Source organism: Coffea arabica, chromosome 2e (genome assembly GCF_036785885.1).
Source record: "Coffea arabica cultivar ET-39 chromosome 2e, Coffea Arabica ET-39 HiFi, whole genome shotgun sequence".
NCBI classification, from domain to species: Eukaryota; Viridiplantae; Streptophyta; class Magnoliopsida; order Gentianales; family Rubiaceae; genus Coffea; species Coffea arabica.
Window position 1 is genome coordinate 16835288 of NC_092313.1, and position 25706 is coordinate 16860993.

Below are 25706 nucleotides of genomic sequence, written 5' to 3' on the forward strand. Positions count from 1 at the left end.
TCTTTGCCAGTTTTCGTCTATTTGCATGATAAACTGTTTGGGTCCTTAAGTTTTTCAAAAACTAATTTTTCAAATACTATAAAAATTTTTAAAAAGTACTTTAAAAGGTGTCCTAAAAAGTAGTCTAAATTTTTTTTAATATTTAAGAAGTATCTCAAAATATATTTTAAAAATTCTACTATTTTTAAATATTTCAAAATATTTTTTAAAAATATTTCAAAATATACTCTAAAAATTCTGTTACAGTAAAATTTTTCAAAAATACTACCAAAAATAGCTAATCCAAACAGGAGAGGTCCAGATCAATCAAAAAAAAAAGAAATATATATTTCCAAGTCTGGAGTAAATAAAATCTGTGGTCCGTATTGAATCGTTAATGCTGTGTGCATGCCATGCAATTGTACCCCAATTTGATGAATCAGAAATTATAGTTGGCATCAGAATAGTCTAAAATAACAAAAAGATTTCATCTACGAAAGGAAAAACTTTTAAATTTAGCAGTAAGAAAATAAAAGTTTTCAAATTGCAATTCTATTTCTTAGAAATACTGGTAGAAGAACTCTAACAATGTCATTAAGGAACAAGAGTGGAAAGCCCCAATCTTTAGTTTCAAGACTATTTTTTTATTATGTCAAATTTGAGTGATAAATCAAAATGAGAAAAAGTGTCCTGCATATGGGCAATGTTTGCATTTAACAGAAGATAAATCTTATATACGTTGTCATTGGATAGATGACACATTAGCAAATTTTGAAATTCAAATTCAATCAGATTTTGAGAATTTTGAGCAAAACCGTTCTAGATTTTAGGCAAAAGTCAGTTAACCGAAGCGACATTTTTCATTGAGCTATGGGTTAAATTGACACCCTAGACATCCATGTCCTTAGTCTTCATAAAATTTAGCTACAATTCCTGTGGTTCTCCCTCAATTATAATTTCAAATCTTTCTCCGTCAAGGATAACTCTTTCACGTGTTTTCCTTCTCTTTTATTTATTTATTTGCCTTTACATGCAAGAATTGTTCGTGTGATACTCATGAAGAGAGAATATTTAGATGCGTTTGAAGTATTATTTTCAAGTTTATAAAGATAAAGTTTACAAGTAGTTTATGATTACGTATAAATGTTTCTTGGGATTTAAATGCGAAACAAATAATTATTAAGAAATCAAGAACACTAAAATAAAAATGACATACAAAATTTAATGTGATTTGATTTAATTACCAAATCTACTTTTCTCACCTCCAAGAACTCTCACACCTCATGTAAAAGATCTAATTCCCCTTGTGTGCCATATGCCATAAGTAATCTATCTATAAGATACATTAGTAACATTACTTGTAGGAAATAAATGCATTGGCAAATTACTCCAAGGTCCAAATAAATAGCAACTGTTAGAAACTATTCATATTAATTAATCCATGCATAGGGTGGGGATCAAGCATGAAGGTGGGTGAATTTATGACTTCCAATTTTATTTGTCGAGTAAATAAACCTAATTCTCGAGCAACCTTCAAAAGCCGACAACTTTTAAAGGTACCCGAGGGACTTATCTACCCATCCCTAAACCTCCAGTACCGATGTGGGAAAGAAACCCCACAGGGCAGCCACTTAATACAATTGGAAAATACTTTTTCTCTTGAGGCAGCTGGACCATTCTCGTAATGCCCTTTTCCCGCAGGAACCCCCTAGTTTTAACTTTTAACCTCCAAAAGATGTGTTCCAACCAATTCGGTCCCTCCCCGCCCCACTTCCTTCTGGGCCTCCCCAGTCCCCTCCCTTCTTTCTCCCTATTTCGATTGTCGAAGTACATATTTGCTGAAATAGATAAGCCTCTCAGATTGGATCTGTCTAGAGGATTCTTTCCCTTTGAGTAAGTTTTTCACTTAATTATTTTCTTTCTGCTTCGATCTCTGGGCTTCACATAAATTATCTGTTACGCTAATTTATTCTCTTATTAATCAAATTTAGTGCAGGATTCTAGATTTTGTTGATTTTTTTTTTCGAAAATTTCGGAATTGCTGGAAACCGTTCTTTCAGGGCGGTGCAATTGATGATTGCTACGGATCAAATTACTGCTACTTAAGTTTTAAGTGTAAATAATTAGAATTATCACTATGATTTTTTTTAATATATTTTCTAAAAGGGGAGGGGTAGGAGGGAGGGAGTGGTAGTCATCATGGCGACTGTTGGGATCAAACCCTGATTGTATACGAGGGACTTAGACGGTTAACCACTGGGCTATGCTATTCTCAAATCTTATTGGCTCTTTTTTTGATTGTTTATAATTTAGTGGGTGTCATGGTTTATGTTTATTTTCATGTATAGCCTCTGAAACGGTCTTTGATGATGTTTACGTATTGTATGGATGAATTTGGTGTAATGAAAGTGGTAGTTGGGTTGGAATATCTTCTCAGTGTCTGTAAACTTGAGTTGATTGTTGTATTTCTGCCCGGCAGCTAGCATCCCTTAGCAATGGTGATATTCAGTTGATTACTTTAATGAGGACGTTAAATGGATTTTACTTGAGGTCTAAAGGCGCTTGCTACGTCAACAATCCGTTCACTTTTAGACTTCCTTAATTTAGTTAGTGAGGAATCAGGTGGTTGCAGCAATTTGGTGCTTTGAATCCTATGCAATGTTATGAGGATTTAATGAGTTTCCTTGTCTTTAGGACTGGTGATGATCAAAATGGGGTAACTGCCAGAAGATTCAATTGGTGTTATAGATATATGGACTGGAAAAGTTTACAATGCATATCTTTAGTTGCGTAATTTGTTTTCTTTCAGGCCTTGAAGTTGCACAGTACTACTTTTGAATGCTTATCTTTGTGAATCAGACTCAAAAAGGTTGTTATGAAATCCTTCCCCCATGTGAGACAGGTTTTCTGGGAAAATTGTGGAAAGAGGCTGGGGTTCAAGAGCAAGAGTGATATATCTAGATGGATAGTGTCAGAGAAAAGTGCACTATGTGATTGCTTTTTTTACCCTGCTAGGCTACGTATGAGCACTTCTTAGTACTGAAATGAGGTTGGCTTTTCTGTCTTTCTGATAACCATTGTGTTTCATTCTCGTGTTATTGATTTTTCAGATACTGATAATCTCCTCCTTGCTGTCCTTAGCCGTCTAGTTTCAGTATAGCTTGAGATGGATGCCTAGAACAGATACTAGTGCATTTAGGAGAACAAGAATTCCTAGTCACCACTTCTTGGCAGAGTGATTGATCATCTAGAACCAGCAATTTTAGCACGTAGCTTGCTTCTTGGGGTTGGTTTTCCAATGTGAAACCATACTATTCTTTGACTGTTTTGTTGGCAAATTCCTACATATCAACGTCCTAAGGCTTGATTGATTTCTAAGGTTCATGATGTTGAGATGTGTGCATATTTGTGTGTTACACAAATATTGCTAATTTGACATGTTTTAGCATGGCTGTGGTTTTTTAGTTTATTATGTATGTTGTTGGAATGCCCTTCATTGCTCTAGTTTCACACGTCAATTTGTTTACTTAATTTTGAACCGGTTTTTCCCTATGCCAGAATTTTAAGGCCTTAGTAAGTATTTTAATTTTGTTTCTATGCAGTTTTGAGATTCATGGTAGTGGATATGGATTGTGGGACTAGTGAATCAGTGGATACTTCTCACTCAACTGATGAGAATGATGAGGCTGGTGATGTTGGTGATTTTGAATGCAATATCTGCTTTGATTTAGCTCAAAATCCCGTTGTGACACTTTGCGGCCATCTTTACTGCTGGCCTTGCCTGTACCAATGGCTGCAAGTTCATTCGTATTCCCACGAATGTCCGGTTTGTAAAGCTATAATAGCTGAGGAGAAACTGGTTCCTATATATGGAAGGGGCAAAGGAAGATCAGATTCAAAACCCTTCCAAATATCGGGAGTTAATATTCCAAATCGGCCTATTGGGCAAAGACCGCCAACAGCTCCGCCTGTAAATATGAACTACTTCAGACAAGATCAGTTGGATCCCATGTCAACTGCAAGGTTTGGAAACCTAACGCTGTCTGCTCTTTTTGGCATTATTCCAGCTGTTTTTAGTTTTCAGATGCATGCAATGCATGATGCCACTGTCTATGGGGCAACGACAGGAGTGCCCTATGTGTTTTCTAGTTCATTCCACGGAGGATACTCTCATGGTTTTCATCACCATTCAACTCAAGTGGAGGGGAAACTGGTGTTTTGGAAGATAATTGCCCTGCTTGCTGGCTTCTTAATACTTTTGCGTCTAATTTTTTAGGCGTTCGATTTCAGAAGTTGGTAGTCATGCTATTGTATATCGAGAGAACTGTCTAATGCACGCACGTTTGCTTGATCTGTGGTCGAAATGTCGACTTAGTTCTGAAAGTGACATCCTCCTCTGTTCGCATTTCATATCGAATTAGCGTTTGACTTGTGCTCTTTGCTTTCCCTCGACTCAACGTAGATGATTGCAATAATGCTTGCTGCTTGTTGGAAAATTAAGAAAATTTGAAAATTAGCTTTGAATTTACCAATTTGGTTAATGTCACTACTACTTCAGACTTCTTATTTTTCCGATTATGGCTGTGTTATTATACTCTCCTTCAAGTAAGGTAATTTTGCATTGTAACTCTACATAAACTTTATTCTATTTCAGTTTCAGAACCAATTGCAGCTTTTGTAATTTCATTTATGTAAAAATTTGAAAGAACGAATAAATCTTAATTATCCTTGTTTATTTGTTTATCTTTTTTTTTTTTTTGGGTTAGTGAAAGGCAGAGTTCTTACATTTTTTTTTTTTAAAAATATCCCAAACGATAACTAAGGCAGTTCTTACTAAATCAGCAGTAATTTTTGAAGTTGTTTGGATAAAAACATTTTGTCGAGCGTTGTTGTGGTCCCTTATATCTTAGGGTATTAACCAATCTGGAACCTGCAGCATATAATTAGAAATTCGATTATAGAAAATCAATCTAAATGAATTCTACTCCATGACGGGGTGATTCAATAAAAATGTTGAGCCAAATTCAAACACTATAGCGGTATTTAAATCAATTAAACTGGTTTTAAAAAAATAATTACATGAAATATCTTCTCCCAAACAAACCCCAGGCCATTGCTACCTGCAACCCATCCTCGCCCCAACCCCACTTTACGGTTAAAAGTCGTTACACATCACCCAATCTCCTCTCCAGTCTTGCGAAGCTGCAACAGCAGCAGCAAGAAGTCAAGAAGGCATAGTGTAGTGTAGTAGCAGCTTGTTTTTGCATCAATGGCTTCTCTCCACTTGACTTCGTCCAGGCCCCAATCCCAATCTATTCCATTATCTAAACTTCAGAATGGCACTACTAGTTGTTATACCACAACAAGATGCTGCTACTACGGCTACTATCCCTTTTTTCCTAAGCCTCCATTCTCGCTCCGGAATTCACAAATTAGGTACAGTTTCTGCTGCAGGAATAACGGTCTAGCTTTGGGCTTTACCGTATCATATAAGCTCGAAACCTCGAAAGATAATGTTTTGACGCAGAGCAAGAAGAAGAAGAAGAAGAAGGAGGAGGAGGATAAGAAGAGCAAGATTGTAGTCCCGGAGTCCAATGAGGCGCCTTCGCTTTCAGAGGAGGGAACCGCTGGAATAAGTAATGGCGGCACCCGACAACCGGCGACTCGGAAGACCCAGTTGGGAGGGGTTGGAGGGTCATGGAAGAGTAGTATTTGGAGGAGGGTGTTGGCTATTCTCTCTAATTTGCCTTTGGCTCTAGCAGAAATGGCCGCTGTTGCTGCCCTGATGGCTTTGGGTAATTGCACTAAAATTTTCTCTCTTACCAGCAAGTTTCCTTTTCTTGATGTCCTAATACGATGCAGCATCAGATTCAGTTATTTCTAACTTGGATATTCCAATGTCAGTTACTGAACTGATACCAGTCAATTTAAATGTTATACTTGCGAGTATTCTGAATCTATATCCAAAAGAAAAAAAGGGGGGGTACAAGCTATAAGTATTGTTGTGGTCATTTTCTGACAGGGACTGTGATTGATCAAGGCGAGACCCCGGACTTTTATTTTCGCAAGTATCCTGAAGATAATCCTGTCCTGGGATTCTTCACGTGGAGATGGGTTCTCACCCTTGGTTTCGATCACATGTTTACGTCCCCCATTTTCTTTGGAACTTTGGTTCTCTTGGGAGCATCACTCATGGCTTGTACGTACACTACCCAGATCCCCCTTGTCAGAGTAGCAAGAAGGTCCGATTTCTCTGTTACTATATTAAGTTGGGTAATGTGTTTTCTCTTCGGGAGGTCTTAAGAGGAAACAGCTTTCATCTTTTACTCAAATAGGCTACAGGAGAATAAAAAGGACCAAGTATATCTCTGTATGGATTTTACTTTACGTTTCTGCTCATTTACTTCCAATGAAGTTGCTTAAAACTCTAAACTCCTTTTTGCAAAAACAAAGATCATGTTTCTTTGTTTCGTGTGTCAAACAAGCAAACAAAATGATTTCCCTTGTGTGTCTTTTTCCTTGCCTTTTTAGCTAGGTTGCAAATAGAGAGAGACTTGATTACATATGGTTTGGTTTAACAGATGGTCTTTCTTATACTCGGCTGAGGTGATTCGGAAGCAGGAATACACTGACACTCTACCTCAAGCGTCGATTAAGGATTTGGGTGTCATTCTGATGGGAGCTGGATATGAGGTCTGATGTTCTCTTTAGCTTTCTTTCTTGCCTCTGTCTGTACTTCTTATTAAGTCATATTAGCAGAAGAATAAAAACATAACATGGGGCTGGCCGAAAACCTAGAGAAGACTAGTTGGTGAACATGCATCATGTAGTCTCCTCTACTTGACAAATTTTATATACGATTCTGCTGTTTTGCCCTTGGGCATGAGATTTATCAGTTTTAAAATTATACTGCAAGGTTCTTGTTTCACCCCGAAGCAGATATCTAGGACAAGCCTGCCCTCCCTTGCTCTAATGTGGTTCAAATCTGACATCATCCCAAAAGGGGAGAGGGGTTGGGGGCAGGGAGTTGTGTACCTGAAGGATAGCAAGGCAGACATTATTTCATAGGTGCCGATAGTGTCAATGATTGATGTGTTCAAACTTCTGGTAATGTAAGATATTGTTGAGAAATTTTTTATAGCATCTCTTTTGAACTCAGAAGCATCTAAAGTAATTACCTTTTATTAGTGGAACTTTTAATGATTTAAAATTACATTTAAATTAAACCAGAGACTTTAGTTTGCAGTGATTAATACTGCTTCCAATTTTGTTAAAAGAAAGTGGCCACATTTGTTCAATTGAGATTTGTGATAACTTTTTGAAGTGCTCATAGATGCTGAGTTAACATGTAAGTTTGAAAAGTACTGATAATTTGGACTTCTTTAGACTTGTGTGGTGTTTCTCTTAGTGACACTTTCTACATCCTGCTTGTCTGAAATTCTTTGAATCGATTCCTTGATACTAAACTAGATCCTTGCAACTGTCTGTTTCTTCAGGTATTCTTGAAAGGACCATCTTTGTATGCCTTTAAGGGTTTGGCTGGTCGGTTTGCTCCAATTGGAGTACATTTAGCACTGCTGCTGATAATGGCCGGAGGAACTCTCAGTTCTGCTGGTAGCTTTAGAGGATCGGTAACAGTTCCACAAGGCCTAAATTTTGTTGTAGGAGATGTACTGGGACCCAGTGGATTTTTATCTATGCCATCAGAGGCGTTCAACACAGAAGTTCATGTCAATAGGTTTTACATGGACTATTATGACAGTGGAGAGGTAGTCTGCACTTTAAATAACAGAAACAAAAGCATTTCTTCAATTTTCTTTTTGCCTAGCTAGTTGTTTCTGTTATCCAATTCAGCTAATTTGTTCTTTTATCTTTTTGTTTCTTTAATAGGTAAGACAGTTCCACACTGACCTTTCACTACTTGACCTCAATGGCAAGGAGGTGATGAGGAAAACTATAAGTGTGAATGATCCATTGAGGTATGGAGGAATCACTATATACCAGACAGACTGGAGTCTTTCAGCAGTTCAAATATTGAAGGATAATGAAGGGCCATTCAATTTGGCAATGGCACCTCTTCAAATCAATGGTGACAAGAAACTCTATGGAACATTCCTGCCTATTGGAGATGTTAATTCTCCTGATGTGAAGGGAATGTATGTTTGTTTTATTAGTACATGTAACTTGTGGAGATCTCTAGTTTTGTATCTCTTTTGGAAAATCATTTAGCATATTCCCCTATAAAAATGCCCGTACTATGAGGAAGCAAGTTTTTTCTTTACTTATTTCTTAAAGTGTTGGACGGGGGTTTTGCTGAATTCTACTCTGTTTTAATTGGATAACCTTTGATAAAAGCTTGAAACCATTTAAATTGCATCAAAGGGGGAATTAGCTGCAGTCATATGCAGGAGATAAGACTTGCATTTTCTCTTTGTTATTATGGAGATGTGTTGTTAGGAACCAAGATTTGCCTTTCAATTGATATTGTCCGCATACAAAGTTCCTTTGTTCTAACATTTTCTCTGAATATTCAGATCAATGCTAGCTCGTGATCTCCAGTCAATTGTCCTCTATGATCAACAAGGAAAGTTTGTTGGAGTAAGACGGCCAAACTCAAAGCTCCCAATTGACATAGATGGCATTAAAATTGTCATTGTTGATGCAATTGGTAGTACTGGGCTGGACATAAAGGTAATTAACTTGCCTTCAACTTTTTATGTTTGGAGTTTGCCTTGTCTTCTTTTTGATATATTTTTCTTTTCCTCTTCTTTTCATAATTATTGTACATCCCTGTTTCAATATAGACTGACCCTGGGGTGCCAATTGTTTATGCTGGTTTTGGTGCTTTAATGCTCACAACTTGCATCAGTTTTTTATCTCACTCACAGGTAAAGATTCGGCTTATGACATTTTGGCAATCCATATGGTTTATAATCCTGATCCTGCAAGTTCATTTTTTTGTTTCATATGTTATCCATTCTCGAAGATTTGGGCCTTGCAAGACGGTACAGAGGTGATTATTGGAGGCAAGACAAATCGTGCAAAAGGTGAATTTCCAGAGGAGATGAATCTCTTACTTGATCAAGTCCCTGAATTAGTTGAATCATCTTCTCCTAAGCAATCTGATGTTATCAGTGGCTGATGTAACACTCTACGCTGGGACAAAGAAGCATCTTAAGATGAAATTTTCAGCTAATGCACACACACTGCTTTAGGAATATGATGCAGGAAATTGTCTATAGGGTTTGACTTGACTGCTCAAGATATTGGTGCATCGAGCTTGATTGAAGATAATCCAGATATTGTTTTCACTCTCGTCACATATCCCAAGGATTTAAAGTATGCTTGTCAACTTGTCTGACTTTCGCATCAGATGATTCATGAAGCAAATTCTTGACACTGGTAGATCAATCAAATTTGCATACCAACATTCTTTAATCTCAGGCATCTTTCATGTGGGGTGTTGGGCTGGTTTGAAGTCTTTGGTTTACTTAGGTTATTTGCATTGTATAGTTAATATCATTAGTCATACATATGTGAATAAGCAGCAAATTATTTTTCATCCAATATGCGTATACTTCATTCCGTTTCTGTTGTCTCCTTTCCCTTGTAGCAGCGTGCATTTGGTCCATCTACTGTTCCTTGTTGCAGGCTTATTTGGTTTAGGGTGCGTTAACATTCCCCTTTTCACTTTTGTAGAAATTCTTAAAACGGCCAGAACATATCCCATCCCCCCCCCCCCCCCCGGGGCGCCCGAAAAAACCAAAAGAAAAACACACACAGAGCAGCAGCAATGGACACAGTGTTTCTTATGCCTACATCAAGACGCGGTGTCTGCTGGAGGCTGGCGGTAAAATGCCTACTCTCAAGTGTTTAAAGTCCACATAGTTTTGCACATTCATGCAGCGCTCAAAATATTTTACATCTCGAGACAAAAAGGTGATAAACCAATTTATGGAACTGTTTTATCTTCTCCGCAAGTGTTGCAACCCTTTTCCAATGTTGTAAAATGTAATACGTCGCGGATGCGGGCCGGTACGGTTGGCAATGCCAAATTTTGCTTGACTTCTGGATGTTGGGGACAAGCACAACTTGGCTTTTGTGGAATCATTGACATATGCGGAGTACGAGACTTTAATCTCATTCTTAAACAAGTTTTCCAAATAATACCCATCAACAGACACAAAGCCACGATTCAGCATTTTTCTATGGATTACAGCTCCGACCAAACAAAGGCATAAAAGACTAGAGTTGGTGAGGTCAATGGTGGTTGCATCGTCATCATACTTTTCACCAAACATTGCTAATATAAAAGCAAGAAATTGTATTGCGAGTCAATACTCCATCGCTTGTCGGTGTATATGTAGCAGTCTAATAAAATCCGAATATGTATGTAGTAATGCAATTCTTCCTCTTATCCTTAACTGGACATCAAATTCTAAAGGAGACTTCTTCGCTTAGCATGCCGAAACATTCCACTGCCAATGACGGATTCAGAGCTAGACATGCACCCGATCCCTTGAAATCTCTCTCTATTCCCACATGAATGCATTGCCGTGTTGACCTTAAACTATGAAGTTTGGTAGTTGCCAAGACATGACAAATTGACAATCACCAAACCAACCTCAGTGAAGCAGGGATATTATTATTATTATTTTTTAAAAAAAGAAGGATTTAGTTGGTGGTGTTCATGTACATGTGAATTGAGAAACTATACAATAATGATGTGTGATGACGTTAGGGTCGAACTGGTAGGATGCTTGGAGTTGAAAGCGTCGATGGGGGCTCTTACCCTCAATGATGATCATCATGGGGTAGCACGAATGCAGAATAACAAACCTACCCCTGTATTCTGCTCCAGTCTACCATGCGTGACTGCTTTATTGGTGATTGACTTCATCTGTCATCAACAGTTATGATATTCGTGGGAAGCGAGTTGCATTTGATAAAAAAGAAACGTAAATTAGAACAGAGCCCATAATAGGGAGGTGCTACCTGCTTATTTTGTCTGCAGCTTTTTCTTTTTCTTTTTCTTTTTTGTCTGCAGCTTAATCGTAAAGGCAGACAGAAACCATTATATTAATTATTTGCATCATGCATATATTTGATGAGAAAGCTGAGGAAGAAACGGATTCTAGTGCTGCAATGGAACCAATAATGAGTCTTGAGATAGAGGAAAAGGAAGATAAGCAGCGAAAGCGAGTTGGTGGGAAAAAGATTTGTGGGAGGAGCTGGAATGAATCGAAGAAAATGTGGGAGATTGCAGCTCCGGCTATACTTACAGCGGTAGCTCAGTTTTCTTTCGAGTTTGTTACGGCTGCATTCATCGGCCATTTGGGGGAAGTCGAGCTTGCTGCTGTCTCCGTTGTGCAAAATGTCATTGAAGGCTTTGTATATGGAATAATGGTACGTCATAGCTGACGCCATCTCTCATGTGTGTGTTGCATTGCATCTCAAAATTTGTGTCTCTAGAATGAAGAGATTGTATTGTGGAAATGCTGGGAAGTCTTGTTCTAAATTCACATGAAATTACGAACTCCTCATTTGTCTCTTGCTTTGAATTAAAACATTTTTTTTTAACATGGTTGGACATGCAATGTCTTCTGTTCTTATTTGGTGTATTAGCTAGGAATGGGAAGTGCCCTTGAGACCCTCTGTGGTCAGGCTGTTGGAGCAGGACAATTTGAAATACTTGGAGTGTACATGCAGAGATCCTGCATAATTACTTTAGTTACTGCATTGTTGTTGTCACCGTTTTACATCTTCACAGCACCATTGCTAAAGCTGCTTCACCAAGATCCAAGAATTTCCCATCTTGCCGGGAAGTATGCACTGTGGGTGATTCCTCAATTGTTTGCATATGCATTGAACTTCCCGATACAGAAGTTTCTTCAAGCTCAAAGCAAAATATGGGTCATGACGATAATTTCATTGGTGATGTTGGGAATTCATGTTCTGTTGAATTGGATTTTTGTGACGATGCTTGGGCATGGCCTGCTTGGTGCGGCTGTTGCTGGAAACATCTCTTGGTGGCTTATGGTATTGGCTCAGATAATATACGTCGTCGGAGGGTTTTTCCCTGAAGCATGGACCGGATTTTCTTCATTAGCATTCAAACAACTTGCTTCTTTCGTCAAGTTCTCTCTTGCATCAGCTATCATGCTATGGTCCGTACCTTTTTGACTTCATAAATGCTAAAGATACTTCGTTTTGACTTCACAAATATACTGATGCTATCCTCTGTGATGTTGTCAGCTTGGAGCTTTGGTATTTTACTGTAGTGATCCTTATGGTAGGCTGGTTAAAGAATCCGGAAATTGCAGTAGATGCTGTATCAATCTGGTTAGTGCCTTTTTCTTGGTTCTTTTTGTTTCTTAGTGATTACTGGAAAGGTGGTTGGCCGTTTGGCCTCAGAATGTGGGTGCTTGCTTACACTTCGTTCTTTGGCTGTTGCAGCATGAACTTGCAACTATGGACGCTGATGATCGCTCTAGGTTTCAATGCAGCCGTTAGGTAAGAGCTCTTCCCAATAATAAAAAAAAAAAGGATTGCAAAGCAATGTATTAATATGCATTAACAATTTTTTTTTTGCATCACATTTTCCAGCGTACGTGTTTCAAATGAACTTGGAGCTGGACGCCCAAAAGCTGCAAAATTCTCAACCGTGGTGGCCGTCACCACATCCACGATATTTGGGATAATTTTCACGGTCATAATTCTTGCAACTAAGGGACAGTTCCCCAGGATCTTTTCTGACAAACCTGAGGTCATAAGGGAGACATCCAAGTTAGGCTATTTCCTAGCAGCAACAGTCTTCCTCAATAGCATCCAACCTGTGCTTCATGGTAACAGCTTGAATTGCCTAGACTTTTAGACATTTATGTACTGGCGAATCATAAACCGAAATTGAAATTTGGGATTGCAGGAGTGGCAGTTGGAGCAGGGTGGCAGTTTTCAGTGGCACTGGTGAACGTTGGGTGTTACTACGTATTTGGCCTTCCTTTCGGTGCCTTGCTGGGTTACAAATTCAAACTCGGCGTAAAAGGCATCTGGGCAGGGATGTTAGCCGGTTGCCTGCTTCAAACAGTCATTTTGGTTGTGAACGTTTTCCGGGCTAACTGGAGCAACGAGGTTCGGATTGCAATTTTAACTTTCCATTACTTGATTTTCATCCATGAAAATGACGAGAGGACTAGGAGAAGAAATTCTGTCCTGGGATTTTTCAACACGCGATCGAGCATATTGATAGTCAAAAAGTAAATACGTTACGTTGATTTTTTAGGACACAGACTAAGTAACAGCACCTTAATTAGTGTTGCAAAAAATGGCTTACAAAAGACTTTGTATTCTATTGAAACCAAAAATGAGTTTATGTTATTCAAACATCAACTCACAAACTCATGAAACAAATTAACACAATTTCTGACTCACAATTATTATAAAAAAAATCTCAATAAAATTACTTGATAGCATGATCTTTGATTAACAAATATCATATCGACGAGATTTATTTAACTACTAACTAAATTCTTTTAGTACCAAACACAATCCAGTAAAATTTGCAAAAGTTGGCATGCGTCGTTTGCTTGTTTACTGTTGGAAAAGAATGGAGTAGGTGAAGTAGGTGGTGTTTTCTGGTGCAGGCATTGCAAGCAGAAGAGCGGGTGAGGTCGTATGCAGTAACGCCGCTGCCCCAAGATGAGATTGACGCAATTGAGATGTTGGATGCTCCGACTTCCTGCTAATGCTCAAAGTCTTTTAGGTGCAGCTCTAATGGTCTTCCTTCCAACTTGTATAATCTCCCTTGATTCCATTGCTTGGATCCTCTTTCCTCTAGGCTTCAGTAGCAGGGTTTCTTCGGGCCCAACTTATCATTATTATTTTGTTTCCACGTCTCCTTCACTGAAAATACTCTCTGAGTTTTGTAGCCGGAGTCGGTCGAAGACTTTTAAATCAGAAAAGGTGCAAGCAAATGAAAAAAAACTTGATCATCCGTGACAACTTCTCGTGCAGCTCTCTCTATCTTAAAAGTTGAAAGACACCCCTCCCCCCGTCTTCCCAAACCAAATGTACGGACGGTATGAAAAGGCTCTCTCTATCTTTAAGAGATTGCTGCTTTTTAAGATACTTGAACGGCTGGAACAAACACGGATGACGTTGAGTGAATAAACTCTGCTTGCTTTTACTAGCTAGCGAATAGGTTTTAACCAATCTCTTTTACTATCTATCAATAATTTCCAGAGCTGACAGATTATGTCAAGATTTCGCTCTGGGAATGGTGATCAACTTGGTCTCAAATTTGGTATGGGAACAGAAGTGCTGGACGCTGAATAACGTGATGGAGAAAGTCGACATAAAAAGCCAAAAATAAGATATCACCTGCAGTTTCTGGTAGACCCCCTAACTCTAAGAAGAAACAATTCGATGGATGTGGAAGCAATAGCCAATGTTGCTTAATGAAAAACGTTGAAGTTCATTAGGGGGGTGACAATCTTGTCAACTTAGGCGGGCACCAAACCCATCTTTTTCACACTAGTTGGTGGGTGTTTTTTGGCAGCCATAACTAATAAAATGCCCGACGAATGAGCAAACTAGCAAGTCTGCCGCTAATATATCAAAAATTCAACCTTCATAGGAAGAAAAAAATTAAGGAGGGCAATACAAACTCAACCAATACAGCCGCAATTTGCTCTTAATGATTATCTTTAGACCCCATAGTAGGTGAGTTATTATAAAACGTGGTGACAACCCAGTTCTCAGCAACATTCTTCATTTCCTGACATATATAAGTCAAACAAATCAGTGGGACAAAGAGAATCTACTCTTTCCTTTTTTTGTTTTCCGAAATACAAAAAACAGGCCTGGAACTCTGGTCGTCCGGTAATAAAATTTAAGGGTGAACGGAGCAAAAGAAAATCATCTTGAATGGAGGAACAACATCCTGAACTTAGCAGACAGGTGACTGAGATTCTACACAAGAGAAAGACCCCAGAGAAGTTGTGGAAGGAGACAAAGAAGACATGGGACATCGCCCTACCAGCTATAATAACAGCAGTTACACAATTCTCCCTCGAACTTGTCACTTCTGCCTTTGCCGGACATCTGGGAGATGCTGAGCTTGCTGCAGTCTCTGTGGTTCAGAATGTTATAGATGGCTTTGTCTATGGGGTCATGGTATGTTCTTATACCATACTTTTATTTGAGCACTAAAGAATGATGATACTACTATATTTCTCTGTGTTGCTTCCTTCATGAAGCTTTCGGGAAACTTATAAGGTTCAGCCATTTTTCATTTTTTTTTCCCACTTGTAGAATGCATCAGTACTTTTGTTTCTTTTCGAGTCAGCTTGTTAGAAAGTTTATTAAATTTTAACATGTGACAAGAAGTAAAATATACTTGTACCAGAGGTGGAATTTTCAGTTGCTCGTACCTAACATTCAATGACTTTCTCTGTTTTTGTCTAATCTTTCCTTTGTAGTTGGGGATGGGTAGTGCTCTTGAAACCCTTTGTGGTCAAGCGGTCGGTGCTGGACAAGTTGGCATGCTTGGAATCTACCTGCAGAGGTCATGGATCATCACCATCGTCACAGCTTTGTTCTTGACTCCTATTTACTTGTTTGCCTCGCCCATGCTCAAGCTTTTACACCAAAACAGAGATATCTCCAACCTTGCCGGTAAATTTGCACTGTGGGTGATACCTCAATTGTTTGCATATGCTCTGAACTTCCCCGTACAGAAGTTCTTCCAATCTCAAAGCAAAGTTTGGATGATGACGATACTCTCTATAGCGTCATTGGCGCTCCATGTGTTACTAAATTGGGTTCTCGTGACGAAGCTCGGCCACGGCTTGCTCGGTGCTGCAATGGCAGGAAACATCACATGGTTTCTGCTGGATATATCCCAAATAATCTATGCAATATCAGGTTGTTTTCCAGATGCATGGAACGGCTTTTCCTGGTTGGCTTTCAAGTCATTGACCAACTTTGTCAAGCTCTCACTTGCGTCAGCAATAATGTTATGGTGAGTGATGAATACTAGCAACTTACAGAGTTTATATACAAAATCCGAAAGTGTAAACAGAAACAGAAACTTTGGCAGCTTGGAATTATGGTACTTTACAGCAGTTATCCTGATGGTAGGAGGTTTGAAGGATGCTGCAGTCGCAATCGATGCCATATCAATCTGGTTAGTTCCGTATTCTCTTTTCTCACCTCCAGTGGAGTATAATAGGAAACCTTAGTCTTTTCTATCCACCTCGTTCTACAGTCTCAAGCAACAATGACAGATAACCACCTTGTTGCACCTTCTGTGGATGTAACAGTATGAACTTGCAACTATGGACAATGATGATTGCCGTAGGCTTCAATGCATCAGTCAGGTATGTCATTTATCTTCAAGATAAAGATTATTGCTAAAATACAGATGAAATAATGACCTCAAAATCTTGTGGAGAGAGCAATACAGGACCGACAACCTTCAGATACATTTCGCCTTACCTTTATCAACATGCAGATTTTACACATACACTGTTGAAACGTTTTGAATGAGTTCTGAAGCAAATGCTGCTGTCTGCGGGATTAAAATTTAACGGGTGAAAAGGAGTGATTCAATTCATCTAGGATTGTAAATTAAGTAGTAGTATTATATCGGTCATTCCAACAAAAGAGACTTCTTGATGGGGTTGATTTTGCAGTGTAAGAGTGTCAAATGAACTCGGAGCCGGGAAACCAAACGCTGCAAAGTTCTCAATCATAGTCAATGTTTTGACATCTGGGATACTTGGAATTGTCTTTGCGGCAATCATCATTGGCACAAAAAGCAAGTTTCCCTTATTATTCACAGATAAGGCACAGGTCATAAAAAAGACATCCAAGCTGGGATACGTTCTCGCAGCAACCATATTCCTCAACAGCATCCAACTAGTTTTAAACGGTTGGTTTTTGTATATTATCTAGTATCTAAAACATTACTTCAGTACAAGATTGACAAAGTTCTGAATTCAACATCATCATCATCAGTTGTCTTAATTAAGAATTTTAAGACAAGAAAAACAAGATGCATATTATAGTACAGCTGCTCATCTAGATATTAGCAAAAAGTGCTCAAAAAGCTGCTTGTTATCATATATATGTACTACTAGTATGAATCCAGAAAAGAATTGATTGTTCTAGGGATCATTAATTGCAGGGGTAGCTGTTGGTGGAGGATGGCAGTTCTCAGTAGCATTGCTTAATATAGTGTGCTATTATGCAATCGGGCTTCCATTTGGAGCAGTGCTTGGCTACAAATTCAATCTGGGGGTGCAGGGCATCTGGTGGGCAATGCTCGGCGGTAGTTTTCTCCAGACTGTCATCTTGTTAGTCATCATATCTCGAACAAATTGGCATAAAGAGGTAAATATAAAACTCAACCCCAACAGAAGTGAACAGTAAAGAATCCAGGGAAGGGTTTAGAGGGTTGGTAATCTGATTTTACTGGATTACCTAATTATCCAATGATGCAATGCAGGCTGTGGAAGCTGATGACCGTGTGAGAACATGGGGAGGAGCCACCGCCCCAACGGACCTGCCTCAACCTCAAGAAACTACCTGACATTTCTGCACTCCGCCCCGGTTGCTGGCCGAATGGCAATTACAATTGGGCCGTCAGCCGGTTTGATTTCGTCAGTCTTTCAGCCAGAATTGGAGTTAAAATTGACCGGATCAACTCTGTTTCGGTCAAGCAAAAAGGAAAAAAATTGCCCGGATAATGTTGATCATGTAATTTTACTTCAGCACGTACTTTATCTCAAAAGGAAAAAAAAATAAACAAAGAAAGGATTTGAATCACTGTTAATTGCTCATTGTCTTACTAGATCAAATCAAATTAGCTTCGTTGCAATCTGAAGCGAGGAACTCAAAACTCGAAATAAACAAGTAAAAGATACAAAGCTCTCGTTACTTGTCTCCCCAACTTCTAAGAACACTCCTGTCAAAAAAAAAAAAATGCTAAGAACACTTTTTTAGCTACCCCGCAGAAAGTTTGTCTTTAATTATCTAAAGATCAAAACTTGTCCCTTTATCAGAAATTCTCTAGGCCGTGCACTTGCTGTTTGTGCAAACTCCAGGACGTCAGTTGTCAGTTGTCACCTGAGAAGAGAGAGCAGTAGAGAGGAGAAAAGACAAGAGTCGGATTCTTGAATGGAGGAAAACCATCATGAATCAGGGACTGAGCAACGGCCCAGGAGAAGAGTTCATTCAAGTAAATGGTAGGCTGAGTCTAAAAAGACGTGGAAAATAGCTTTGCCAGCCATGCTCACTTCAGTCTCTCAATTCTCTATCGACTTTGTGTGCACAGCCTTCGCTGGACATCTAGGAGCTCTGCGGCTTGCTGCAGTCACTGAGGCTGAGAATGTCATAATTTGCTTTGCCTATGGGGTAAATGGCATGTTTTCTGCTGTCCAACTGTTTGTCTGTGATTATCACTCTTCATCTTCTGTTCATTTTACATGTTTTGGGGTGGGATGCTACTTCATATTATTTTCTTATGGTCAAAATCCTATGCTGCAGGAGCAGCACCCTTCAATCATCTCTGATTGTTGAATCCAAACATTTAGTATCATTTTCCGAAAGAATTTTTTTAGTTTTTTTCCTCCTCCGTCTTGAATTGCTGCCAGTTATATATATATTAGTACTACCTCTCAACATGCAATCTGAACTCGAGAAGACTTTGCAGTCCTAGAGAAGAGCTGAGAGTAAGTGCATGCAGTGTGAGGATGCCTAATGAATTGGGAGCCGGCAAACCTAAAGCTGCAAAACGCTCAATCATGGCAAATTTTGTGAAAGCTGGAGTGCTTGGAGTTGTTTTTGCCATCATTACGGTAGCTGCCAAAAACCAGCTTCCTGCGATCTTCACAGAGAAGCTAGAGGTTGAGGCAGAGGCATCGAAGCTTGGATATATTCTTGCAATAACCATTTTCCTGACCAGCACCCAATAAGTTCTTCAAGGCGTTCTGCTCGTATATTTTTGATGCACACATTAATTCTTTTGTGGAATACTATCATTCATTATCAGCATTCACCAACTTATTTAAAATTTTCAAATTTGATGTTGGAATGCTCAATGATTGTCACTTTTTGAAAACATTCTATGATAATACCATATGAGTGCATTTCATTTTTTAGGAAATGGAAGCATAAACAGAAGTATGAATTCGAACAGGAAATTCGCTTCAAACGTTTGTTTTTCATTTAAATTTTAACTGGTAGAGTTCCTTTTTGGTATTTCGTCCAGGATGTTCCTTAGCTTAAATTTAATTAAAAAACAAAAAAAAAAGTCTAAGACCTTTCGCTGTGAGTGATGCTATGTATTGTTCACTACTTCCTTAATCTTGCAACTGGGGAGAGGGCTAAAAGAGTTCTCTGTATTCATGTCTGTCATCCACACTACACAGGAAGCCTTGAAACTGGCTTGGATGTGGAATGGTTGTTTGCACTCGCTCCAAAGTAAATGGTCAAAAATTGATCAAAGATTATGGTCCTGCAGGGTTGCTGTTGGTGCTGGTGGCAGTTTTTAGATGGAATTTCCATCATCAACATTGGCTGCTACAACGTGGTTGGTCTTCCTATTGGAGCCTTGCTCAGTTACAAGTTTAAGCTTGGCATATGGAATGTTTGTTCCGAGAAACTTTGCACAAATCCCACATGATTTTTAGGTGAAATTTGAGTTTTAAGACATGGTTCATCAGCCCACCTTAAAGCATATTAATTAATTTGGATATGTTTTCTCCTCTTTTGCAGGCTCTTCTAGTTGAAGAACGGATAAATTACATGGGGATGGCACAACGGAGCCCCAAGAAAGTTCCTAATTGAGTTGAACTGAAATAGAGAGAGCATCCAAGTGAGGCATTTCAGTTAAATGGTCACAAGGAGTTGGAAATCATAGACAAGTTCTTTCCACCAGCCGTGCATTTGCAATCAAACAAAGGATCCTGGCTTTTGGCAATCATTTTTATAGGATAGTTAAAACCTTTGATTCAAGTACAACTTTGAATCTTTGGCCTTCAGCTTTTAGAAATGTTAATCGAAGAGGTGAAGGTTTAACGAGAGCACAACTTGAAAAATCAATTCCACAAATATTCACGTCCTCGGAATTGTTGTCATCCTTTTTGCACGTTTCACATCAGTATATTAGCCTCGGTGTGTTGCCACTTTTCCAACTCAGACTGCTGAACGACAACGAACTGTCTTCTCGAGATAATAATGCATGTAAAAAACTATTGTTTTCTAGAATGTATTTTGAGGTATTTTTAAAATTTAAAATTTTATTGAAATATTTTTAAAAATTTATAAAACTTCACCATCCCTTCTTCCTCAGCTCCTTCCTCCCGCAACCCCCTCCCCCTGCCCCATTTTCTGGATGGAGGAGAGAAGGGAGGGGAAGAGGAGGAGAAAGAAAAGGAGGAGAGAATGGAGGGAAAAATCGGAATGAAAAGGGAGGACAGGAGGTGGAGGTGGAGGTGGCCTGTGGTGGATGATGGGTGAAACAAGAAAGAAGGGTTAGGTTTTTTTTTTTTATGTATATTTGAAAAACTTGTGTTTTAGAAATTGTTTTTACTTCCATATTACTATAGCATTTTGTGTGTGAAGAACTAGCTTATGAAAAACAATCAAATTCAAACGGAGCCACAGTATTGTGTACATCTACAAGGTCGTCCTGTTTATACTACATATATTGCCTCTCGTAACTTTGAGTTTCAGCTGGTTTTACAGACAAACAAGCAATACTACCATGTTTTCCTGCAAAACTAATTCATGCCAGCTGCAGGACTTCTTCCCGTTTGATGTCAAATACCTTGACAAGGACATCCTCAACGACCTGGCCAAGTGCATGGTGAGGAAACAAAAAAATTGAATCCCACAAATCAGGTAATTGAACGTTTGACCTTATAAATATTAATTGAGGACCTCCAACAAGATTAGGAAATTACCTTATCAGGGGTGGATGCGCCAGATGTTACACCTATGGTGATGGGACCTTCAGGTAGAAAATTCTCTTTCTCAACCAACTCCCCATGCTGTTAGATGACACAAAAATTTTAATAGAATGAGAGAAGATTTTATAATTCAGAAATCAACTTGAAATGACAAAAAGTTATTCACGTTCACGTACCATTAACTTGTAAGCTATTCTGTTTCCAGGACCTACTCTCTGCTCGCTGTCAATCCAATAAGATGGAATTCCACGATCTTCAGCAATTTCTTGTAAATGTGAAGTGTTGCTTGAGTTCCACCCTCCAATGACCAGCATAAGATCCGGTGGATTCTCAACCAGCTTGTACATGGCATCTTGCCGCTCCTGATACAAGGCAATATTAGCTCAATACAAGAGGAGAAGTATGAATTCTGAGACAATAAAATACAATAGGACTAAGCTTCATGCTAGTGGCCTTTTCTGCCAGATTACTTGCTCTTGACCCAGCGTACACAAATGCCCAAGAAGAGGGCTGAAACGTATGAAAATTCTTAAAAGCAAGCCTCTTCCAAAAAAAAGATAATAATAATAATAATGAATCAGTTCTTAATTCAAGCAACGAGTCAGGAATAAACAACCAGCGTTATAAGCCCTCGTAAACAAGCGTCAACTATGGACACCCTAGGATGATTGATCAGGAGGCATGTATGATATTCATAATTACGTTCTGTACCAGAGTAATGCTATGCTACATAATGCAGGGGGAGGTGATCTTAAAAGCACTAGTTACTTCAAAAAACTTGAACCTAGAGATCCCAAAGATCTTTAACTTGGCAAACTAAATCAAAGGCAGAAGAGTATGCTACATAAACTAATCCATCCAAGAAGATGATTGTAGGTTTCTGCAGAAACATCTGGAAGGAGGGAGAATCAAATTGTGCACGTAAATGAGAGGAAAGTCGAGTTTGAGCCTTCAATATTCTTAAGAAACTAGTTTTTCAAAAAATGAATGAAGGAAAATAATAGAATGAGGAGATGAAATGTACTTGAGTTGCATCGCAGATGGTGTTGAAACTAAGGAAGTGGGTGTTAATATTTTCCACTCCATACTTGCGCATCATGGTCCTTTCCACTAATTTACCTGTATTTCCAGAACCAAATCACCATCACAGTTTTCCATTCATTGACAAATCACGGAACTATAGCGTAGAAAACCAACTAACCAATCTCTTCAGTTTCTCCCTTCAACATTGTTGTTTGGTTTGCAATACCAAGTTTGACAAGATCAGCATCGGGATCAAAACCATTCGAAACTCCATGTTTGAATTTCTGCAGCAAAACAAGGATACATGAGATACTAGGAGGGTATAAACAATTTCAGCCAATGAAACGTAAGTGATTCGAACTGCACCTCCATAAACGCCTCTTTGGTTGAGCTAGATCCATCCAGTTGACCCCCAAGAATGTAATCACAAACATATGTTGCCTGAATCAAGTGTAGAAACTTGTTTAATCTGAACTCTACAGGTGCATGTTCTTTATATTTCATAATCAAGATGCCGCTTTCAAATAAACAATAAAAACAGTTAAATATACCTCTGCCATGTTCTTCACTATGATATACTTTCCAGCAAATGATGCAGTGGCAACAGTCTCCTCGTGTGAGTGTTTACCATGGATTATCGACGTATAGGCTCCATTCTTATGCTTTTCAACAGTGTTCCAAACCTTGACAAGGATGCAAATATTGGATGCTCTTGAGTGGAGTGTAATTGTGGAATTACATTAACAATTTATAGGCTACTAAGCTAGTAAGAAACATACCTTAGAAACCCAAGGGCAGGTTGTGTCGACTATTTGCACATTCTTGTCGCTCAAAGTCAACATCTCATCTACAGCAGCTCCAAAAGCAGGCAAAACCACAACATCACCCCTGTCAACAACATCAAAGTGTTTCTTGCCGTCCTCAACAGGGATTTCCTTTATTGCCATCTCCTCCAGTCGCTGGTGTAATACAGTTGATCATGAAATGGTATAATCAGCCAAAATGAGAAGGAAAGGACAGAACAGTAGCATAGCAAAGACTTGACCACCCAGTTAACTCAAGAAACACAGGCAGGAAAAGCAGCCCAACAAAATCGAAAATATTTGTAGACCAAGTGAATGGATTATATCAAAGTAGCATAGCAAAGACATGACCACCCAGTTAACTCAAGAAATACAAGCAGGGAAGGCAGCCCAACAAAATCGAAAATATTTGTAGACCAAGTGAATGGATTATATCAAGGTAGCATAGCAAAGACATGACCACCCAGTTCAGTTAAGTCGAGAAATACAGGCAGGGAAAGCTGCCCAACAAAATCGAATATATTGTAGACCAAGTGAATGGATTATATCAAAGTTTTGGGGGAACTAAGACCTTATTAACGGTAGGATTGTGGATAATCTCATTTGTGAGCCAGATCTTCTCTGTTGGAAACTGCTTTCTAGCTTCATAAGCAATCTGAACAGCTCTTTCAACTCCCCAGCAAAACCCGTATGCTTCGGCAAGTTTGACTGTAACATTCCCCCATGTGTACTCGTTTCCATTTTCCTTCAATTTCTTTATGATGTCACCTGCAATATATGGATCAAAACAACACTCTAATTTCCGATCGAAAACATAGTATGATAAACTTAAACTGCATTTCCTTTATTTTTCTGAGCTATACATATATCATATTCGCCGCCATATTCTACGAAAAACTCAAGAAAGAAATCTGAAGTCAAAAGTAATTTGAAAGAGTTATCTTACTGGTGGTGTACTCGCGGTTCATGAGCTCAAGAGTCTCTTGTTTGTGTCCAAATCCTTTGCGATTATAATTCTTGCTCCTAGTTAAGTTGTGCCTGAACTTCTTGGCGTCAAATTCGGAGTCTACAGTAGCAGCAGCAGAAGGAGAAGGAGCAGCTTCGCCGGGAGCGGAGCATCTCACGGAGAAAGGTTTCCGGCAGCGGGAAATTCTTGGCTCGGGCAAGGCGAGGTCCTTGGTAGCGGTGGATAGGCGGGAGAATTGCAGAGAAATTGCCATGTCGACGTTTTCCGGTGGAAGTGGCGGAGGTTAGCAGGCGTAAGCTAGTGGCGACTGTGGAGGTGGTGCGGGATGGGGAGCGGGCAAAATCTTATTAAGTCCTTCCTTCTTATGGTTTTGGTGCGACACGGAGCATCTGATTTGTGGTCCTGTCGGAGCTCGTGATCCATGCGCTTTTGTCGTTTTGCGTTTTTCTAATTAATTTGGTGAATCTTTTGTTTATTTCTTTCTTTTTATTCCTGGGGGGTTGGTGATGGCTGATGTGTTTTAAACGGTGCTAGTATTTTGCTTGGGTGAGATACCATTTGGGTTTTGGCATTTAGCTGAAGAGAATCAGTAATTTTTTCTGGCGTTGGATGTTGAATGCTAATTTGGTAGCCACGTGTTTGGGTTGGATTCTGCTAGCGTTCCTGTGTACCCTTTTTTTTTTTTTTAGTTTTGCTTGCGTCCGTTCACTTTAATTGCAATTATTGATGCGGAGTATTTTCTCAAGTGTCTAAAATTAATTGTCAACCGCGATAAGTCACGGGGTATTAGCAGCTGATACTTCTGTTAAGAATGAACAATTATCTTTTTAGCGGTATCTACGAACTAATTAATGATTTTTTAGTGTTATGAACATACTTAATGATTTGCACATGTACAAGCCTAGCTGTACAGTCCCAGACATGTGGTTTTCTTTTCTTTCTTTTTTTTTTCTTTCAAAGATGGAATATTGTATTTTATATTACTCCCTCCGTCCCCTACTTTTCCATTCTAAGATGTTCCTTTTAGTCTCTCTTCTCAATATATAGTCATTTTCTCTAATCATACGCATATTACCATTCAAATTCAAATTTTAAATGTGTCGTGATAAAATTGAAAAGAGAAGTATAAACATTAAAATCAAATCATTATTTTTTAAAAATTGAATTCTCAAAACAGAATTAAATAATTGGAAATGAGGGAATAGTATTTAGTGGTGCCTTTTTTTAAAATTTATTTCCAGCTGAGGATAAGTGAAATTTAAGAAATATGGAGAGGATATGGAGATGAAAACTCATTATAATCTAATATCTCTGATTCTTGGGATTTCAATCTTTAGTTACTGGATCAAAATCTCGTCGGCGGATTAGCAATGCTTTTATAAGAGATTCCGGAAAAGTCAGTCACGAGAACAGGGTGAAGAAAAGTGGGAGCAACATACTTGCGTACAATTTGAGAATATGATGATTTCGGAACTTATCTTTAACTACCTTAATTTGGATTATGTAAGTAAGGATTTTGGGTTTTAACTTAAAAGCTTGGGGTATGCTGATGTGGTCATAGCTTATGATGTGGTCATAGTTTAGTGGTCAAATTATGATCCATGAGGTCAATTCAAGCTGAGTTATATGTAAATTTTTGTTCTCACTATTTATGGGTTTAGCAATGATTTTTATGTTATTTTGTTAATTGAATCATTCATTCTTATTATTGTCGATTCCTTTATGTTTCTTTGAAAAAAAATAATCAGGGTATTGTTAGTGCCACATTTAGTATTATAATACCAGAGTCATTTTGTTGTAAAAATGATAGATTTACCTGTGCTAATGTGGTTCCAATTAATGAAAATTACACTCATCATTTCACAAAAAAAAAAAAGAAAGAAAAAGAAAATTGTTGCCACATATCTTACCAACCTCAACATTGTCATTTAGCTCAACTCTGTCCAATTACGAATATAA

The 25706-nt window shown here is 38.6% G+C and overlaps 6 protein-coding genes across 11 annotated transcripts; 5 read left to right on the top strand and 1 right to left on the bottom strand.

Annotated features, from left to right (window-relative positions):
- The first annotated feature begins 1640 nt into the window (after positions 1-1640).
- On the top strand, positions 1641-4416 carry LOC140004510 (uncharacterized). 4 transcript variants are annotated; one of them, XM_072079383.1, is made up of 3 exons: positions 1641-1872; positions 2789-3028; positions 3582-4416. In XM_072079383.1, the coding sequence occupies exon 3, from the start codon at positions 3593-3595 to the stop codon at positions 4253-4255; it is 663 nt and encodes a 220-aa protein (XP_071935484.1). In that variant the 5' UTR covers positions 1641-1872; positions 2789-3028; positions 3582-3592; the 3' UTR covers positions 4256-4416. The 4 variants fall into 4 exon arrangements, with proteins under 4 accessions (XP_071935484.1, XP_071935485.1, XP_071935483.1 ...); XM_072079384.1 differs by having other exon boundaries at positions 2878-3028; XM_072079382.1 differs by having other exon boundaries at positions 2882-3028.
- Positions 4417-4775: 359 nt separating this feature from the next.
- On the top strand, positions 4776-9570 carry LOC140036767 (cytochrome c biogenesis protein CCS1, chloroplastic-like). Of its 2 annotated transcripts, none has more exons than XM_072079380.1 (8): positions 4776-5774; positions 6002-6221; positions 6561-6672; positions 7476-7748; positions 7870-8135; positions 8514-8670; positions 8849-8867; positions 8966-9570. In XM_072079380.1, the coding sequence occupies exons 1-8, from the start codon at positions 5249-5251 to the stop codon at positions 9028-9030; spliced, it is 1638 nt and encodes a 545-aa protein (XP_071935481.1). In that variant the 5' UTR covers positions 4776-5248; the 3' UTR covers positions 9031-9570. The 2 variants fall into 2 exon arrangements, with proteins under 2 accessions (XP_071935481.1, XP_071935480.1); XM_072079379.1 differs by having other exon boundaries at positions 4792-5774; positions 8784-8867.
- Positions 9571-10772: 1202 nt separating this feature from the next.
- Positions 10773-14167, top strand: LOC113731329 (protein DETOXIFICATION 33-like). Its single transcript, XM_027256535.2, has 7 exons — positions 10773-11385; positions 11605-12146; positions 12235-12321; positions 12436-12492; positions 12586-12824; positions 12905-13110; positions 13623-14167. The coding sequence occupies exons 1-7, from the start codon at positions 11074-11076 to the stop codon at positions 13722-13724; spliced, it is 1545 nt and encodes a 514-aa protein (XP_027112336.2). The 5' UTR covers positions 10773-11073; the 3' UTR covers positions 13725-14167.
- Positions 14168-14291: 124 nt separating this feature from the next.
- On the top strand, positions 14292-20181 carry LOC140036768 (protein DETOXIFICATION 33-like). 2 transcript variants are annotated; one of them, XR_011840303.1, is made up of 9 exons: positions 14292-15153; positions 15459-16000; positions 16079-16165; positions 16302-16358; positions 16674-16912; positions 17168-17373; positions 17489-17739; positions 18045-19673; positions 19759-20181. XR_011840303.1 is itself a non-coding variant. In XM_072079385.1 (7 exons), exons 1-7 carry the CDS (start codon positions 14905-14907, stop codon positions 17570-17572), a joined length of 1464 nt encoding a protein of 487 aa, XP_071935486.1. In that variant the 5' UTR covers positions 14292-14904; the 3' UTR covers positions 17573-19646. The 2 variants fall into 2 exon arrangements, 1 of the variants encoding a protein (XP_071935486.1); XM_072079385.1 differs by lacking the exon at positions 19759-20181 and having other exon boundaries at positions 17489-19646.
- Positions 18735-19830, top strand: LOC140036133 (protein DETOXIFICATION 34-like). Its single transcript, XM_072077422.1, has 3 exons — positions 18735-18899; positions 19529-19630; positions 19759-19830. Exons 1-3 carry the CDS (start codon positions 18735-18737, stop codon positions 19828-19830), a joined length of 339 nt encoding a protein of 112 aa, XP_071933523.1.
- A 433-nt stretch (positions 20182-20614) lies between the features above and the next one.
- On the bottom strand, positions 20615-24146 carry LOC140036769 (4-hydroxy-3-methylbut-2-enyl diphosphate reductase, chloroplastic-like). The gene is made up of 10 exons (XM_072079386.1): positions 23727-24146; positions 23352-23548; positions 22757-22936; positions 22529-22660; positions 22344-22418; positions 22156-22261; positions 21979-22073; positions 21131-21316; positions 20949-21035; positions 20615-20836 (listed from the first exon to the last, which is right to left on the bottom strand). Exons 1-10 carry the CDS (start codon positions 23998-24000, stop codon positions 20771-20773), a joined length of 1398 nt encoding a protein of 465 aa, XP_071935487.1. The 5' UTR covers positions 24001-24146; the 3' UTR covers positions 20615-20770.
- Positions 24147-25706: the final 1560 nt, after the last annotated feature.